The 18,367-nt window shown below is 35.9% G+C and overlaps 1 protein-coding gene across 2 annotated transcripts in view; it reads left to right on the top strand.

The window, feature by feature from the left end:
* Positions 1-18,367, top strand: part of EPHA3 (EPH receptor A3) — a 416,154-nt gene that overhangs the window by 331,641 nt on the left and 66,146 nt on the right. The window contains exons 6-9 of one of the 2 annotated variants that reach the window (XM_086321511.1): positions 1,345-1,469; positions 4,286-4,445; positions 15,736-15,838; positions 16,540-16,607. In XM_086321511.1, the coding sequence (XP_086177637.1) occupies positions 1,345-1,469; positions 4,286-4,445; positions 15,736-15,838; positions 16,540-16,607 (456 nt within the window). Of the gene's footprint in view, positions 1-1,344; positions 1,470-4,282; positions 4,446-15,735; positions 15,839-16,539; positions 16,608-18,367 lie in introns of both variants that reach the window. The other variant, XM_086321506.1, reaches the window with a different exon arrangement.

The following is an 18,367-nucleotide window of genomic DNA, read 5'->3' as shown; positions in this document are numbered from 1 at the left end:
TTGTAAAGAAGTGTCACAAGGCAAGTTTAATGAAAGCTCTATTTTTAAGTAAAGAATAAAATAAAAGGCATTTATGGACAGGAATAAATTGGATGGCAGTTTGGATGCAAAAGCTGGCAAGATAATCATAATAATGTTAATAATAATAATGATAGCTGATAATCATAGAAATAGCAAATCCATGTATAGGAAACATCTATTGCTAGCTCTTATAGGAAAGGCAAATACATAGGGTTCTAATAATCCTTGATTTGAGAAAAGTCTTTAAAAAATATGTCCCTTAGTAATGAAAGCAATTCAACAGTTGGTGTTCCTGAGAACTCTTGATTTTTGTTTGTTTCATGTTTGTAATTGTTTTACTGCATTCCATTAGAGAAGAACGCTGCTGAACTTCACAGTGGCGATTTTGGTTGGCCAGTGTACCAAGACTGAGATTTGAAACCAAGAGTGCATTGATGTATAGTATGCATTTTTCTTTTTAATGGAAGGATTTGAAGTCTGATATCACTTAAAACATGTTTAATCTTCCATTAGAAAATATGGTGACCCTGTGATATCTGATCCAGACAGATGTTTTTTATTCATATTTATATTTTTGATAATGCATAGGAAAAACATAACAAAGAGTCACCACCCAATAAGAGCCTCAAAATATATCTAGAGAATTGTGACACGAAGAGCACCCGCTTCCTCAGTACTTCTTATTAAATATACTTTTTTAAGAAATGGAAATGTAAAAGTAGAGATTCTTGTTTCCTGGTATATATATTTTTATTCATGAGAGCTTTTTTGTCAGAAGTCAAGATCTATTTTACTATGTCCTAAATCCTATCTATTTTACAATACACTAAATATTATTATTACCTATGGATACCATGGGACTCCTTGTGCATAATGGATTCCAGTCCTCTTACAGAGTTGCATATGAAAATGTTATCAATGAGCTGAAGACTCTGGCATTCATAACTTTGCAACATTATAACAAATAGGTAGTCCTAATATTTTTTTTTCTTTTTTAATATATCAAATATATTTCATTGCTTACATTATAGTAGCAGATTGAAAACATCTGCTCACTTGCCACTAGTCCACCAGCAGCTGAAAATCTCAGCTCATTTCCACAGGCCTCTATGTACCAGGGCTATAATCCAGCTGCTGAGGCTTGATATGGGGCCAGATTAATACTCAAGAGCCTTTGAAATGGAAATAGTGCTTTCTTGCCAAGATTAGAACAATGATAGGCTCCATTTGCTTGTCCCCTTCCCTCTCTGCTCTTCTTTACTGCCCTTCCCAATCCAATTAATTTTCCTTCTCCCATCATACCCTCCCATCCTCTCTTTACAGCTCCATCACCTGTCATGACGATTAAGAAAGACCGGACATCCAGAAACAGCATTTCTTTATCCTGGCAAGAACCTGAACACCCTAATGGGATCATATTGGACTATGAGGTCAAATACTATGAAAAGGTGGGGAGATAATGTTAAAAGAGTTGAATTGTGTCAGGAAAGAGGTTATTTTCTCATGAGTATACTCTTGCAAAGAAACGAATGACACTGCTAGCTTGTGAAAATGCTCTATTTAGAACTCTGGTCATGTGCTACCTTTGATTTATAGGTAGAGGAGGGTTTAGAAATTATTGTATTGAATATCCCCCATTCTACAGCAATAAGCCATAGCAAAGATGTTACCATTGAATGTAAGCCATCTAGTTATGATATTAGAGATGACATTTGTGTCTTCTACAGGAGACCCTTGTTCTAAACAACCATTATATAGCAATTCCTTCATCTACTGATGAAGTTCCTAAGTTCATTGCATTAAGTCCATTCCTAAGTTCATTCCTAAGTTCATTGCATTAAGCATCATTTCCTGATCTTCACATTCACATGAATTTTATTTAATACCGATATGAATGTTGAACTGGTAACAAAACCATTATATTATTGAGCTGATGATGAAAGCTTTCTTTACTTTGTACAAGGAGATTAGAAGATGGGAGTATGTGTGCCTCACATTATAAAATTGTGTTTGGTAATACAATTGTAAAAAATAAGTACATAATTATTTGTAAGTATAATTCAGGCCATGATATTTCATCACTCTAGGTACCACTTATTTCTCCCTGGTTATAAATTATGGTGAGGTTTGAAAACAAGATGTATTCAAACCTTATCAATAGAGCTGGGTGGTTTCATAGCTACTAATATGAACATAACATATTCATTTATCTGCTGCAGTTTACAAAGTATTTTAAAATGAATTGTGTATTGATAGCTTCTATTTACAGAACACGTCTACATACATTATTTTGAGTTGTTTGATAATCTGATGAGAGTAAGTAAATAGGTTCTTTTACAATTACAAAAACAGAATCAGTGACATTTGAATTTCTCATAGCCTCATTGCTAATAAACATTGGTTCTCTGTTTTGAATTCTGACAGTCATCACTCCTCATGTAATATGTTTTCCCCTGTGTTGCATATCTTCTTCTAAATGAAAATGGATCATTAAGAGATGTGAGAATTAGTGGTATGGTCAGTTATGCAAAAAAATATGTAATGTATAAGCATTTCTCTGCACTATGTGGTTATGCTGTTTTTTGAAATTAAAGTATTTAACAAGTATGATGCCATTTTTTTCATACTGCCCCCTATAGGGAAAAGGATATGTCTCTTTGACTGAGAGAAAGTGAGACCTAATAAACCTCATTGTGCCAAAATCATAGTATGAATAAATTACCTCCTAGCTTTCAGTGATCCACTGTGGTACTGTCAAATACCCATTTGATCATAATCTTCTATTTTTAAAAATGTGACAGGATAGCAAATATAAGAATCCATGTTTTATAGATGATACAACACAATAAAAAGGTAATTAATGATGCACCTCAGTTCAGACTGGATAGCAGAACCAGGGAACACCCAACTTTTCTGTAGAGCTGATTCAAACATACTACTAACCTACATTCATATCTTTTACAAACATAAATCATTTTCCGAACTTATTTCAAAGAAAGCATAAAACAATATTTTGAAACAATATTAACTAGCATAGGAAAAAGTGACTGAATCTATTTTTATTGTCTAAGCATTTTAAAGTCAATGTATACTTATGTATAATATTATTTTAAATTACTTTATACAAATATTTATAGCAAATATTCATAAATTTTGAAATTAAAATTTTTTTCCAAATATGTATGATACTTAGAAATATTTTTAATGTTTCACTAAGATTTAAGCCCTAAAAGATCTAACTTTGACTAGACTTGACTAGTCAAGGTCTTGACTATTTAGTTCATTAATAATGATGAATACAACCATGTAGATATATGCTTAATAAATTTTTTAGCACATAAAATAATGATTTCTGTAAAGTAAATACATTCAGCCTTCTTCATTATTTAATATACTAACTCAAATGCTATCTGATACATAACCAGCATCTTTAGCTAAAAAGTATATGTAATGCATGACTTTTTTTTCTGTAATATTCTATTTAGTTTGGGTTGAGGATATGCATTGTTCTATATCTCCTATTCCAGGCCCATCCCAGGTACCAGGGACATTCCACCATTACTTGAACTTAGGTACTTATATACTAATGTATGTTAAAGGAAAAACACAATTCTATGTAAAGTCAATTTTTATAAACAAGGCTTGACACAATAAGCCTTTATAATTCATGTACAATGTGAACCTCCCAATGTACAATGTGAATTCTTTGGGGAAATATTTCTAGACATTTATCTGAAGATTTTCATCTCTACTAAACCACAGTGACTTAGATTAAACACATTGCAAATATAGTTGATACTAAGGAAGTTATTAATGTAGAATTGTGCATAAAACTTGGACCTTTTAAAATTTAATAGTTTACAGTTAATAGAAATATTTCTGAGATGCCTGTTAAGCTTAATTCAAGGGATATTTTCCTCTCTGAAAGTTTATTCTTAAAATTAGACTGAAGCTTTCATTCAGCTTTGGCTTTGAAGGTAACTTATTTTCATCCACATATTCATTAACTGGCAAAAATGAAGACTAATTATTTCTGCATTATTTGCAGGGAACAGATTATTTTATCCAAGATGGGACATTCTATAAATATTTCTAGCTTAAAAATGCCTCTATTACATTCAGAGAGTTAAACAATTGTCATATCTTATTCATCATATGAGCTGTGTTAAATCTAAAAGAACTGGTTTAGAGGGGTTCAGCTTTTTACCATCTGACATGACTAGGAAGATTCGGTTTTAACATGATTTTTCTTACCTCAAAGCAGGAACAAGAAACAAGTTATACGATTCTCAGGGCACGAGGCACTAATGTTACCATCAGTAGCCTCAAGCCTGATACTACATATGTATTCCAAATCCGAGCCCGGACCGCAGCTGGATATGGGACCAACAGTCGCAAGTTTGAGTTTGAAACCAGTCCAGACTGTACGTATTTTCTTCAACATATTGTATGAGGGAAAGGCTGTTGCAAAGATGTCTGATAATTCATTCTCACAATCAGTTTTAGTTAAATATGTGATACACTGAGAGTATATTGCTTCTTGTTGTCGTTCAGTCGTTCAGTCGTGTCTGACTCTTTGCTACCCCACGGACTGCCGCATCCAGGCTCCCCTGTCCTTCACTATTTCTTGGGGAACATTTAATAATTTTGTATAGCATTGTATATGTATACTTGTGCTTGTGTAAGTGTATATCTTTTTTTTTTTTCTCTTTTACAAATGGAACATATTCTAATGCCTGGAATGCTTCTAATCTTCTATTTGTCATAAATGTCTTTGAGGAACATTACAATGTTCACGGCAATATTTTAACTTTAATATTAAAGTTAACTTGAATATTAAAGTACCTCTTAATTCAGATATTCCAGGTTCATTGCATGGTTCAATGAACTATAAAGAAAGAAACTTGATGATCCATGAGGAACTTAATATTGTTTTAATTCTCATGGATCTAGTATCATTTGGAGATTAAGGATATCTAAACTTCATTCATCACCTCATTCACATTCACAAGTAATTTGGATATTCCTGTGTGTCTGACTCTAAATTTATAAAATTGGCAAACATTTTCCCAATAGCACTCTGCTTTTCTTCAAATGCATTTGGTTCATATTAGAAAAAAACCTCAACTAAAATATAATTTTAAAAAGATAAAATCATGGCTACAATATTAATTAAAATAAACACAGATTAAAGATTTCATTTATCTTATTAATGAAGAAGCTAGTAACAAATTAAACAGATTTAAAGGGAAATATGGAGAAGGCAATGGCACCCCACTCCAGTACTCTTGTCTAGAAAACCCCATGGATGGAGGAGCCTGGAAGGCTGCAGTCCATGGGGTTGCTAAGGGTCGGACACGACTGAGCGACTTCACTTTCACTTTTCACTTTCATGCATTGGAGAAGGAACTGGCAACCCACTCCAGTGTTCTTGCCAGGAGAATCCCAGGGACTGGGGAGCCTTGTGGGATGCCGTCTATGGGGTCGCACAGAGTCGGACATGACTGAAGCGACTCAGTAGCAGCAGCAGCATGAAGAACAAATACATATATACATATACATACATATTTGTATGTTTGTGTCTGTTTGTGTGTATGAGTGTAGACCATCAGGAAAACTTACATAAATTGGTTAATCCAAATCTGATTAATATACTGTAGGACAATAAATATAATGATTGAGGTCATCTTTTCTAACATAAAAGTCATATCTCTAGTTAATGAATCATTCTAATTGTAATGAGAAAAATTATATACTGTATATAACTATTCTTAGTTTTTTACTTAGAACTAATTTCACAGTTGTAAAACAGGCTCAAAGACAAAGATGAACACTCTTTAGAAACAGATAATCAAGGGAGAGTCTGACAATGCCCAGCATACAATTGAAATGAAACCCAGTAATCTCTTTTGACAGTTTCAAGGTGCCTTTTCTCTCCGTATCTATATTTCCTATTTTATAAATATTTGATTCATGATACAAAATTACATTGTTATTGGTATGGTAGAATTTCATGCCCAAATTTCATGTTTCATAGAAATAGTCAAGATTAACAAAAATTATAAAAGCTGTTTAAATTAACATGATAAAATATTTTATCACACATTTTTTGTCAGACAATTAGAAATGCTAGCTCTACCTTCTGCAAGGTATGAGAACCTAGTGTTAGAATTTACGAGCTCACAGCTGAAACATGACAATTCCTCTGCTCAAAAGGGTGCTTCCATCCTCAAAAACATAAATCTACACAGTTGGCCCTCAAGATCTATGGGTTCCACATTCACAGATCCAAACAACCTTGAATCAAAAATGTAAAAAAGTAGAAAGTCAAGGGATATCTGGAGTAACAGGCAAGTTTGGCCTTGGAGTACAAAATGAAGCAGGACAAAGGCAGAGTTTTGCCAAGAAAATACACTGGTCATAGCAAACCCTCTTCCAAAAACACAAGAGATGACTGTACACATGGATATCACCAGATGGTCAATACTGAAATCAGATTGTTTATAGTCTATGCAGCCAAAAATGGGAAACCTCTGTACAATCAGCAAAAACAAGACCAGGAGCTGACTGTGGCTCAGATCATGAACTCCTAGTTGCAAAATTCAGACTTAAATTGAAGAACATAGGGAAAACCAATAGGCCATTCAGGTATCAGTTCAGTTCAGTTCAGTTCAGTCGCTCAGTCGTGTCCGACTCTTTGCAACCCCATGAATCGCAGCACGCCAGGCCTCCCTGTCCATCACCAACTCCCAGAGTTCACTCAGACTCACGTCCATTGAGTCGGTGATGCCATTCAGCCATCTCATCCTCTGTTGTCCCCTTCTCCTCCTGCCCCCAATCCCTCCCAGCATCAGAGTCTTTTCCAATGAGTCAACTCTTTGCATGAGGTGGCCAAAGTACTGGACTTTCAGCTTTAGCATCAGTCCTTCCAAAGAAATCCCAGGGTTGATCTCCTTCAGAATGGACTGGTTGGATCTCCTTGCAGTCAAAGGGACTCTCAAGAGTCTTCTCCAACACCACAGTTCAAAAGCATCAATTCTTCGGCACTCAGCCCTCTTTACAGTCCAACTCTCTCCATACATGACCACAGGAAAAACCATAGCCTTGACTAGATGGACCTTTGTTGGCAAAGTAATGTCTCTGCTTTTGAATATGCTAAGTTGGTCATAACTTTTCTTCCAAGGAGTAAGCATCTTTTAATTTCATGGCTGCAATCACCATCTGCAGTGATTTTGGAGCCCCCCCAAAAAAAAACAAGCTGGAATCAAGATTGCCGGGAGAAATATCAGTAACCTCAGACATGCAGATAACACCATTCAGGTATAAATGAAATCAAATTCCTTATGATTATATAGTGGAAGTGACAATTTGACTCAGGGGATTAGGTCTGATAGACACAGTGCCTGAAGAACTATGGGCTGAGGTTTGTGACATTGTACAGGAGGCCATCCCCATCCCCAAGAAAAGAAATGCAAAAAGACACAGTGGTTGTCTCAGGAGGACTTACAAATAACTGAGAAAAGACGAGACGCTAAAGGCAAAGGAGAAAAGGAAAGATATATCCATTTGAATGCAGAGTTTGAGAGAAGAGCAAGGAGAGATAAGAAAGCCTTCCTAAATGAACAATGCAAAGGAAAAGATGAAAACAATAGAATGGGAAACACTAGAGATCTCTTCAAGAAAATTAGAGATACCAAGGGAGCATTTCATGCAAAGATAGGCCCAATAAAGGACAGAAACAGTGTGGACCTAACAGAAGCAGTGGAGAAGGCAATGGCACCCCACTCCAGTACTCTTGCCTGGCAAATCCCATGGACAGAGGAGCCTGGTGGGCTGCAGTCAATGGGGTCACTAAGAGTCGGACATGACTGAGCGACTTCACTTTCATGCATTGGAGAAGGAAATGGCAACCCACTCCAGTGTACTTGCCTGGAGAATCCCAGGGACGGGGGAGCCTGGTGGGCTGCTGTCTATGGGGTCGCACAGAGTCGGAAACGACTAAAGTGACTTAGCAGCAGCAGCAGCAACAGAAGCAGAAGATATTAAGAAGAGGTCACAAGAATACCCAGAAAAAATATACAAAAAAGATCTAAATGACCCAGAGAGCCACAATGGTGTGGTCACTCACACAAAGCCAGACATCCTGGAGTGTGAAGTCAAGTGGGCCTTAGGAAGCAATACTGCTAGCAAAATTAGTGAAGTGATGGAATTCCAGCTGAGCTACTTCAAAACCTAGCAGATGATGCTGTTAAAGTGCTGCACTCAGTATGCCAGCAAATTTGAAAAACTCAGCAGTGGCCACAGGACTAGAAAGATCAGTTTTCATTCCAATCCCAAGGAAGGGCAATGCCAAAGAATGTTCAAACTACCACACAATTACAATTACTTCACATGCTATCAAAGTAATGCTCAAAATCCTTCAAGCTTCAACAATATGTGAACCAAGAACTTCCAGATATTCAAACTGGATTTTAAAAGGCAGAGTATCAGAGATCAAATTAACAACATCCTTTGGATCACTGAAAAAACAAGAGAATTCCAGAATAACATCTACTTCTGCATCATTAATTACACTAAAGCCTTTGACAGTGTAGATCATTACAACTGTGGAAAAATTTTTAAGAGATTGGAATACCAGCCCACCTTACCTGTCTCCTGCGAAATCTGTATGCAGGTCAAGAAACAACAGTTAGAACCAGTCATGGAACAATGGACTGGTTCCAAATTGGGAAAGAAACAACAGTTAGAACCAGTCATGGAACAATGGACTCGTTCCAAATTGGGAAAGGAGTCAAGGCTGTATATTGTCACCCTGCTTATGCAACTTACATGCAGAGTACATCATGTGAAATGCCAGGCTTGATGAAGCACAAACTGGAATAAAGGTTGAAGGGAGAAATATCAATAACCTCAGATATGCAAATGACACCACCCTTATGGCAGAAAGCAAAGAGGAATTAAAGACCCTCTTGCTGAAGATGAACAAGAAAGTAAAATGCTGGCTTAAACTCAGCATTTAAAAAAAGAAGATCATGGCATCTGGTCCCATTACTTCATGGCAAATAGACGGGGAAAAACTGGAAGCAGAGACAGACTTTATTTTCTTGGTTTCCAAAATCACTGTGGACAGTGACTGCAACCATGAAATTAAAGATGCTCTTTGGAAGAAAAGCAATGAGAAACCTAGACAGTGAATTAAAAAGCAGAGACATTACTTTGCCTACTAAGTTCCATATAGTCAAAGCTATGGTTTTTCCAGTAGTCACGTATGTATGTGAGAGTGGGACAATAAAAAAGGCTGAGTGCCAAAGAATTGATGCCTTTGAACTGTGGTATTGGAGAAGACTCTTGAGAGTCCCATGGACTCCAAGGAGATCAAACCAGTCAATCCTAAAGGAATTCAACCCTGAATATTCATTAGAAGGACTGATGCTGAAGCTGAACTCCAACACTTTGGCCAGCTTATGGGAAGAACCAACTCATTGAAAAAGACCCTGATTCTGGGAAAGATTGAAGGCACAAGGAGAAGGGGATGATAAAGGATGAGATGGGGGAATGACAAAGGATGAGATGGTTGGATGACATCAGCAACGCAGTGGACATGAGCTTGAGCAAGCTCCGGGAATGGTGAAGGACAGGGAAGCCTGGCCTGCTGCACTTCATGGGGTCACAAAAAATTGGACAAGACTGAGCAACTGAACAATAACAGCAGCAATATTTAATATCCTGTGATAAAACCATAGTGGAATAGAATAGGAAAGAATTTGAAAAAGAATATATATGTATAACTGTCACTTTGTTGTACAGCAGAAATTAATTAATACAGCATTGTAAATCCACTAGACTGTACTTCAATAAAATTTTTATATATACATATATATATATATATACATATATATGTACAAAACAATTCCAGAAAATTCCAAAAGGCACAACTATAATTTTTGGCAATCCAGCAACTATTTACATTGCATTAATTTTTATTATATATTATTAGTAATCTAGAGATGCTTCAATGTATAAGGCAGGATGTGTTTAAGTTATATGTAAATACTACACCAATTTATAAAAGGGACTTTAGCATCCTTAAATTTTGGTATCTATAGAAGGTCCTGGAACCAATCCCCCTTGGATGGCAAAGAGGATTCAAGTCTCAGATATGGAGTCTGTATGTTAGACCTCACCTAATCTTCCTGTGATGGAATGAACACGGAGAAATCACCCTTTGAGGACATAAAAACAAGGATGCAAAATACCGTGGAAGTCCAAATCTCTGTGAAGAGGTTTAAAACAAATTTAAAATTTTAGATGCTGCAATAATAAATTACAATTGCAATTTAAAATTTTCAGTTCTAAGTCTTTTTATAAATTTTAAGTGCCACAAAGAAAGTTCCTCATTGTGAAATGATTGTAGATGGAATTTTTTCAAACTTTTAAATAGTTATTGGCATTAACAACACCAAAATGAATAGTTGCTTTAACAAGAGAGATCACAAATCACAGAACTATAAAAATCAAATATTTATTATATAGTGTGTTACAAACTAGGCATATTGAGGAGCAGGAGGTGCAGAACACCATTAGATAAATATGTATTATATTAATGCGTAGTTTGGAACACCAGTCTAACCTCACACATTCTTAATTAGCAGTTAACCCTGTCTGATAAGTAAATTTGCAAAACCAACCACAAATTCTACAATTGTAATGTGATTCCAAATTTACCACAGATAGAGCTGTGGTCATGTTATGCATGATCTTCTAATGAGGCATCAGTGTCTGAGGTTTAAGAAACATCCCATTTAAAAATGAGATTCTTAGGACTTTTGCAAACAAGTTTTATATTTGCTATATTTCCATTGATTGATAGATCAGATGAAAAGAAGATAGAGAGAAAGAGAACCTTTTTTAATACCCTCCTCCATTTATAAAAATCTTTCAATTGCACAGTTTGATTTTTTTAAAATCCATTCACTCTTAGTATTTTACTATAGATTTCTTCCAGAGTTTAAAAATAAGTAAATATAGGTTTAAACATTACCTTTTTTCTTAGGGAAAAAAAGAAAAATAATCAAAACTCTCACTTCATTTTTTAAATCAAAATGATATCTTCATAAGAACTCTAAGGATTTTTCTTATTTATTACAGATTGATATTTAGAAGATATAAAAAACCTCCTGCTTGGAATTAACAGTATATTGATTATTCTAGTTTTTATTTTTTTAATTATAAAGTTTTACTCATAAGACATATAAATATTTCTTAGTAGAACATAGTTTACTTTTATCTGGAATTTAGTTAGTATTTTTTGATCTTGGTTTACCATAACCATATATTTTCCTAAGTGATTTAAAGTTTCTTGCTATCAGGTCAAAGAATCTGCCTGCAATGTGGCAGACCCTGGTTCAATCCCTGGGTTGGGAAGATCCTTGGAGAAGGGAATAGCTACCCCACTCCAGTATTCTTGCCTGGAGAATGCCACAGATGAAGGAGCCTGGATGGCTGTAGTCCATGGGGTCACAAAGTCAGACATGACTGAGCGACTAACACACATTATCTATGTGTCAGTGCTTTACATTTATTATCATCATTTTGTAGAAGAGGAAACTGAGGCTTAGAGAAGTTAAGTAAGTTTTCTAAAGTTACTCAATTGGTAAATTATGGGTCTGATTCTAGAACCCATGTATTTTTGTGACAGTATGTAAGGTATTCTCATAAACATGTAATCTGATCCCATTCAGTAAGCTATTCAGATACTATTATTTATTTTTATCTGTGGTCTAGGACACAGAGTTCTTTTTTTTTTTTTTTTCCCTTCCTGAGATTGCAGAGCTAGTAAGTAAAGTCAATGAGCCTAGAGTCTCCAGATTTTGGAGTACTGATCCAGTGCTGCTATTGCACATTAAAAAGGAAAAGAAAGAAAGAAAGTTATGCTAAGTCCCCCAGAAAACTTATAGAGTATATATGAGTAAAAGGACTTTCATAGTACAAAGATGGCATCCACCAAAGCAAGATGTCCAGACATGGAACGGTGTGGCATGTTTGAGAAAACTGACAGTCTAATATTTTAGAAACCCTGTGGGCAGAAACTGAATCTGGAGTGTGTGCTTTGTGACTACAAAAGGAAGGTGCAGTGTAGGCTTAAGAAAGGGACCCTGGAGTAAACTGACACCCATTAGGATGACCGTGACACACCACTTCAGTCTCCAATGTCTTAGTTTCCCTATCTGAAAACTGGGAAAGATCACTGTTGTGACTCCATATGGTTTTTATATTGATTAAGTTAATTGATGTTTATAAAGTACTTAAAATATCACCTGGTATAGTAGTATAGCAGGCACTGTGTGTGTCCTGTTTAAATGTATAGTACGTAATTTGAACATCCAAGGAATTTGTGGAACAAACATATATGGGATAAAGCTGAGTTTTGGCATTGGAAGAGCTTATTGGATATTACTATTCAAGAAGATTGGCCTGGGGACAATTCAGTCAGCACTGCTAAATGCTTCATACTGCCTTTTCATTGTTTCTAATGAATGCGTATGCAGCAACTTTAATCTCTTGGACCCTATTTTTAGGGGTTATTAAGAACGCCTGATAAAAGTAGAGTGGAACCATTATATAAAGAACTTTGTGTATCAAAATTAGACTGTCGTATGTAATTTTGTAAGATATGGAGTACTTTTTCCGGTTCTTCACAAGGAAAAGGAAATAACAAAAATAGATTTATTAAATCCTTATTATGTGTTTAGCACTGTTCTAGTATTTAACTTGTATTAACTCCTTTAATCCTTACAACAATCATATTACATCACATAGCAAATTGGTACAAAGCCGGGCATTCTGCTCTTGAGAATGTACTCCTCACCAGTCTTCCTTAGGGAAAGACAGTGGACAGCGTGTGTAGGATGGACAAAAATGGGAAGAGACTAGACACAGGGGAAGCAGTTTGCTGTGGGAAACAGAGTCAAACTAAATTTCTAAGAATTATAATAGATATAGATTGTTGACAGTATGCCACATAAAACTATTAGACAACTCTATCACACACATTTAATCAATATTATTCTTTCAAATGTTTGCCAATTTCCAGCACAAAAATAATTTGATTTGGTCATGTGTTTTTAGATAGTCTCTGGAATTTATCTATATTGAGAACTAGAGGGAATTGTAGAGGGGTCAAGTTTAATCCTGTCTTTGATGAAAAGAAAATTCTTTTTTTCTGTCATGTTTAGTCTCCTAGCTTCTCTGACCTTTATTTTATAAACTGGATAAAATTTACCAAAGCATGAGATAAAGTGATTATTATATGTTCATGGAACATTATTGAATTACAAGGTTAAGTTATTTTACAAATGACTCATGATGTATAGCCAACGGATAGGGATGCATCAGTTCAGGTTTTCTGGAAAGCAGATACTAAGGTAGAATTACAAGAGCTTTGGGGAGGGAAGGGAAGGGAAACAGATAAAAAATAAAACAGGAGGAGCGGATATGGCCAAGCAGAGCCTCAGACTGAGATGTAGGTCAGCCATCTATGAAGACAGAAAGAAAGCCGAATTCAGAATAATGAGCCTCAGAAAGCAACGCAGCTCCGAGAGTCTCACCAAGCTAATGGTGAGCCCCAGAATGAAGATCACCCTTTGCAGGAGTCGTGCATGGGGCACAAGTAGCCTGGCTCCAGTCCCCTTTCCATAGTTAGTCATTGAGGAGAGTGTGACTGCAGTGGATACTGAAGGCGCAGCAGCTGGAGGCTGTCTGCCCACTGCAGGCTTGGCAGTAGAGAGATCCTAGCAGGCACTCCCATGACTGCCATGGAAGTATAAACAATAGTTTTCTGGTTGTAAAGAATAAAGTGCTTGCAACAGTTTATATTATGAGTATACCATCCTACCACACTCAGTTCTTTTTTTTTTCAGATGTTTAGAAAACTTCTAATAGTCTATCTGCCATGTTATTTTTTTTTAATTTGCATCATTTAACTATTCCCTAAATTGAAGTATTTTGGAGAAAATCTTCCAGCCTTAGATTTTCATCAGGCTCAAGATGTGACCTTGGTTTCTGAAGCGGTGATAATATAACTTAACCGTCTCTTCTAAGCTCTTCTTTTGATACCCAACTCATTTATTTGTTTAATCAGCATTTATGAATATAAAAACAATAAATGTTAAAGTATGAGTCTATGAGAGGGAATGTTCCAGGAAGTGTGCATATTTTAGAAAGTATAGAGATTAGAATGTTTATGGATTTTGTTAGCAGATGAGGCTAGAGATTTAGACAGAGAACAGATCCTAAATGGAATACACACATTTTATCCAGAAAGTGACAAAGAGCCCTGCAAAACTTTTATACATGAGAATGACATAATCAAACTCATGGTTTAGCAGGAATACTCCGGTGGCCAGCTAAGATAGGCAAGGCCTGCAAATAGAGATCAGTTGGGAATTTTTTTATTGTTATCCAGAAGAGAAATGAAGACAGAAACTAAAATATTTAAAAGAATTTCATGATTAATTGGATGCAGAATAATCAGGAGAGGGAGAAGACAGGTGACTTTATATTTATGGCCTACATCTTTGTTACTTAAAATGCTGTGGTCTAAAATCAGCAGCATCAGCATTACTGGGAGCTCATAAGATATGCACAGTTTCAGTCCCCACTCCAGACCGCCTGAAACTGCTTTCTTCAAAAGATCCTCAAGTGATTTATGTGAATAAGTTAGAGAGCAAACCCTGGGAGATAGTGAAGGACAGAGAAGTCTGGTGTGCTGCAGTCCATGGGGTCACAAAGAGTTGGACACAATAGCAAATGAATAACAAAGTTAGAGAAGCATTGGGTTTAGTCAAGGGTCAGTAAACATTTTCTGTAAGGGGCTAGAAAATAAATATTTTATGCTTAGTGTACATACAGTTTCTGTTGCTCCTATACAACTTCACTAATTTTAGTATAAAAGCTGCCATAGACAATGAACAAATAAATGAATGTGGCTATGCTCCAATGCAATTTTATTTATGGACACCAAAGTTTGAATTTTATATAATTTTCTCATATCACAAAATCTTCTCTTGATTTGTTACAACCATTAAAAAATATAAGTTGTTCTGAGTTTCTGAGCTATACAAAAATTGATGGCAGGCCAGATTTGGCTCCTGGAGAATATTTGCTAATACCTGGTGTTGGTGAGTGAGTGAGTGATGGGCCATTTACTAAGGTAGGAAATACAGGGACAGGAACAATTTGTTGGTGAGATGTGTTGAGGTCCATAGGACAGGTATTATACCATCTTTTAAATAAATACAGACGTTAGAGACTAAGCAAACTAATGAGAAAGTTTTTGTATTTCATTCTGGGAAACTTGAACTATCCCCTGTATTTCTCTGATGATTTCTATTTATCTGATGAGCCTCTTGCCAATGAGTATAAAGAAAACCAGTTCAGCATGTTTCGTGCAGTAGATGCTCAACTAGTGAGCATTTCATACCATGAAAACAGAGTATTTATTCTTATTAATCAGAAACTTCAAGTAAAACTATACAAAATGTCTATCATTTTACACTAAATGAAGAATTCTTTTTATGTTGTATTAGACAGCAAGCCATCTTTTAGGTAAAAGCAGAAAAAATATGACTTAATTTATCAACTTTTTCAGGTAAAGTTTAGTTATGCTCTGTCAATGCCTAGTTTTTTCTTATTGTTTTCTCTCCAACCTCACAGCTTTCTCCATCTCTGGTGAAAATAGCCAAGTGGTAATGATTGCCATTTCAGCGGCGGTAGCAATTATCCTCCTCACAGTCGTCACCTATGTTTTGATTGGGAGGTGCGTTCACAGTCTGTTTTACAACTTACTTTCATTACTGCATTGCTTGTTCCCCTCAATTGCCACTAAACTCTGAAGAGTTTAGTCAATAAGTTATTTTAACGAATAAGAATGTCTCCACTTGTATTCTAGATCTTTCTTTTTTCTCCCTTTCTTTTGATTCTCCACCTTTAGTTTCGAGTTTCTTTTTTTCATTAATTTCGTGCCCCACTCTCCAAAACATACCGTTTCTCTTCTCTCTTCTGACCTCACTCTTAGTTTTTACTTTCTTTTTCCAATTATCGCTTCTCTCATCAAATACACCCCAGATTTCCCTGACACTTTCTCACCCAGAACACTGGCTACACTGCACAGCACTAATCACTAACAATGGAAACTTTACCCTCCATTCATTCTAACAGCAGTTGTTTTTAAAAAAATACTATAAACACTTGCTAGGGCCATTATAAAACCTGAACTGAAGGAGTCTGCACAGTGGGGAAGCTACTCTCCATATCTCCTCATTAGGCAGCTTTCCAGGATCCCCAGAGAAAGAAGCTTTCTCTAGAGGATTTAGAAAATATGAAGTCATTAAACTTTCACTAAAGCATTTAATTGTTCATAGAAAATGCTTTTTTGTGTGTGCTTTGCACATTCTGAACATAGATCATTGTTTTCAGTATATTTATTTTCTGTGTTCTCTTCCTTTGATTCACCTCTAGGTTCTGTGGCTATCATAAGTCGAAACATGGTGCAGATGAAAAAAGACTTCATTTTGGGAATGGACACTGTAAGTTTCTAAACATGTTTGGTGTCTTGGTTTTACCATTTCAGTTTTAGCAGTTGTTGACTTAAAACTGGATAACTTCCCCCTGACATAGAGAATTCAGAAGGTTGAGCAAGTTCCATTTATTTCAAATGGAGAAAGGAATCCACGGCTCTGCATTAAGTAATTTTTACGTGTCTGTATTGCAGCATACTTAAACTAACATGAAGGGCAACTGGTGGTTTATATTCAAATAATGCTCATGATGGGAAGTACATAACTACAGTCAGCTCTGCATGGCTGAAAGGCAAAGCGTATCTTCAATTTCCTTATTACTAGTTATTTGCTGAAATCTAAATAGGAATCTTTTTTCCTTTCTTAACTGCCAAGTAAATATAAACAACCTTTGTTTATGTGAAATGCCTGACTCCATTTTGTCAACCAACCAGGAGAAAGCCTTTAGAATAAACTTTACTTTGGAGTTACATGATATATCCAATTGGTAAGGAAGTCAATGCTTTCCCTTCTTATTTTAATATCAAACAATTTAGTCTATTTTTAATATTCTTTAAAAGAAATACTATTTTAAGAAACAAAGTATTTATAGCTAATAAAAAGACTTTTTTTTTTCCTTCTGGCGAAACAAATCATTCCAAGTGTTTTGCTTTTCCAAACTATGGCTCAGTTTATTGTGGCGATTACTAATCAGTGGCACGTCCTCCTGGAAATTAGTACAAAGATTATACTCATTCTTATATGTTCTCCAATAATCTCACTGTAACTAATGTAGTCTTGTAAGCATTACTTTCTTTGACATTCACTGTTGCCTTCTATTGGAGAAGGCAGTGGCAACCCACTCCAGTACGCTTGCCTAGAAAATCCCATGGACAAAGGAGCCTGGTAGGCTGCAGTCCATGAGGTCGCTAAGAGTTGGACACGACTGAGTGACTTCACTTTCACTTTTCACTTTCATGCATTGGAGAAGGAAATGGCAACCCACTCCAGCGTTCTTGCCTGGAGAATCCCAGGGACGGGGGAGCCTGGTGGGCTGCCGTCTATGGGGTTGCACAGGGTCGGACACGACTGAAGCGACTTAGCAGCAGCAGCAGTTGCCTTCTATAAATGCTTTCAGTTCAACATGATACTTCCTATTAGTCATTGAACTTCCATCTAAAGGTTGTAACTTTGCAGTAAAAACTTGATGACCTGTTGTTACCATGCAGGAAGCATATAGTAGATTAAAAAAAAAAAAAGTGTTTTCCAAAATGTAAGTTAAAGTAGGATAGACAGAAAGGCAGAGTTCACAGAGAGCATTGTTTGATTTTTCCATCTCATTATAGAATAATTCACAGAAAAACCAATATCAATAATATAATATCAATATCTCAATCCGGAGTAGTTAGGTTTGCAACTCAAAAGTTTTAAAAGAGTGCATGAACAAGTTACAGGATATTTATCTAGCTTTTCCTTCATGATCCCACAAAACACTGCATCACATTCACCGTGCATAAATTAGTCAAAACAGTTGCATTCCTGTGGATTAAGTTCATCTTAATCTGAGTTGGACAATGGATGTAAATACTGTCTTTAGAGCAGGCCGTACTGATTTGGTTCTTTATATAGGAATTATAAATCTCATAAACTTGAAGCATTGATAAATTTCTGTGCACCAATTTTAAGCAGGTTCCTCTATGACTCCAATCTGCTTTAGCTGTTTGTTTTTATGGTGGAGTTTGCTGAAGCTTTAATTTTCTTCAAACACAATATACTTATGATAGCCAAAC

Source organism: Bos grunniens, chromosome 1 (assembly GCF_055505025.1).
Source record: "Bos grunniens cultivar Pamir isolate PY7600 chromosome 1, Bosgru_T2T1.0, whole genome shotgun sequence".
Taxonomy (NCBI): Eukaryota; Metazoa; Chordata; class Mammalia; order Artiodactyla; family Bovidae; genus Bos; species Bos grunniens.
The sequence above is the reverse complement of the archived record's forward strand: the minus strand, read 5'-3'. Positions and strand labels throughout refer to the sequence as shown.